The 1619-nt window shown below is 36.3% G+C and overlaps 1 protein-coding gene across 2 annotated transcripts in view; it reads left to right on the plus strand.

Annotated features, from left to right (window-relative positions):
* Positions 1 to 1050: 1050 nt before the first annotated feature.
* aox6 (aldehyde oxidase 6) overlaps positions 1051 to 1619 on the plus strand; it is a 35812-nt gene continuing 35243 nt past the window's right edge. For both annotated transcript variants that reach the window (XR_015127312.1, XM_086284369.1), the window contains exon 1: positions 1051 to 1185. Coding sequence is in view for 1 of the 2 variants with exons in the window: in XM_086284369.1 (XP_086140495.1) it covers positions 1132 to 1185 (54 nt within the window). In the remaining variant the exon portion in view is untranslated. The remainder of the gene's footprint in view (positions 1186 to 1619) is intronic.

The raw sequence follows: 1619 nt of genomic DNA on the forward strand, positions 1-1619 counted from the left end.
ATAAGCCCACCTGAAACCCAAATCATCATTTCAGAGGCACTTTTAAGACATAAATGAAGCAGTGTGGCACAGAAAAGAAACATGTCTGTACAATCATTACTCACCTTCTTCTTTCCGCTTGTCCACGTTTGATTTTCCTCTGCAGCTTTTCTTTAAATGTTTTCCTTACCTCTAGCGCCCTCTTGTGGCTCTTTACCTAACACTAGGTTTTTCCCTCTCTTATCTGCTCCTCCTGAGAAACGATGACAATGTATTAACAGCAATGACTGTGCAAAAAGACCAATCTATAAATGATTAACAAAAACAGAAATAAATGTAAGGGCCAAGGATAGGTCACGAATCACCTGATGTTTATTTGCCACTGTCAGTCATTGCTGTATGGCTAAAGATTTTTTTTGTAAATCTGCTATATGTGTATCAGATTGTTTTATTAGTTTGGTGTTGGACTCATGCTCAATTCTGATACAGTTTTTTGCTTTCTCATTTTATGACCAGAGTCCAAGGCAACCCTAAGAAAATATTTGATTTACAGCCTTGTTTACTTTCCATCAGATTTCATTCATGTGTTTCATCTCTGGATGTGCAAGAGAAAGTGTTTAAAAGGTGCTCATAGTAAAAAATAAATAAATAAGAAACTTAACAATTAAGGAATACTTCGGGAGTTACAAGTCAGTCCTGCAAGTTGAAACTCGATGGGTCAGAAAAACACCACTTTTTGGGAATAGAAGTCAAGTCTTATTTCATTTTAAAGCTTTGAGTTATTCTTTTTAAATGTTTTTTTGTTTTCCAGAAAGGAAAAAAAACTAAATAAAATTTCACAAGTGCTTATGCAATTCACCAAAACACCCAGAAAGCTCAAAACGATGAAATTTTATTTCTAAAAAATTATTATGTCCTATTGTAAACATAAGTAATTACATGCAAATTAATTTGAGTTTAGTTCATTTGTATTAAGTTTAATTAATTGGGTTTCACGTCACTTTGAAGTGTACCAAGAGAGAGTTGCTACACAAAGAAACCAGAATAAAGCATCTTATTTTGAAAGTGTCGGCAGACGGAAGCGCTAAGGGGTACTGAGCTACCTCCTGGAGATAAAGTCGTCGTCACGGTCTTTAGTCACGCACTTGAAAGATGTCTGCAGGAAAACAAGGAGACGCTCTGTGCTTCTTTATCAACGGGAAAAAGGTAGGTTTAGAGTTTTTTTTTTAATGTTATCATAGCGACCGTTTTGTTTTTTGACAGATAAAATCTGCACAGTTAGCAATTTCCGAGGTGACTTTTTACCTCGCGCTGCTGTTAGCAAAACTCTTAATATCATTTTTAGACAAGCACAGGTGAGTTAAAGTAAAACGTTTGCAAGTTGGAGGTGTAATGACCTTCACACATGTTGCGAAGTGAACAAAAATGCAGGAAGAAGAAGACCTTAGAAAGCTGTCATCTATATTGGTTCTGAAAAGGTAAGGTGCAGAATAAGTGCAAGCACACACAGGACTGCGCATATTCTTACGAGTTTGTAAAAGAGAAACAAAATGGGCATTAAAAAAACTGAAAGCAGGCCAAGTTCTGCAAATCAAAGAGAAAACACCTGGCTGACTCACGCTGAGCGACAGTTTCTTTGT

The sequence above is a fragment of the Aulonocara sp. 'chitande type north' Nkhata Bay genome, linkage group LG23 (genome assembly GCF_057382095.1).
Source record: "Aulonocara sp. 'chitande type north' Nkhata Bay isolate Kocher_YH1m ecotype deep benthic linkage group LG23, A_spYH_male_GT1.1, whole genome shotgun sequence".
Lineage (NCBI taxonomy): Eukaryota > Metazoa > Chordata > Actinopteri > Cichliformes > Cichlidae > Aulonocara > Aulonocara sp. 'chitande type north' Nkhata Bay.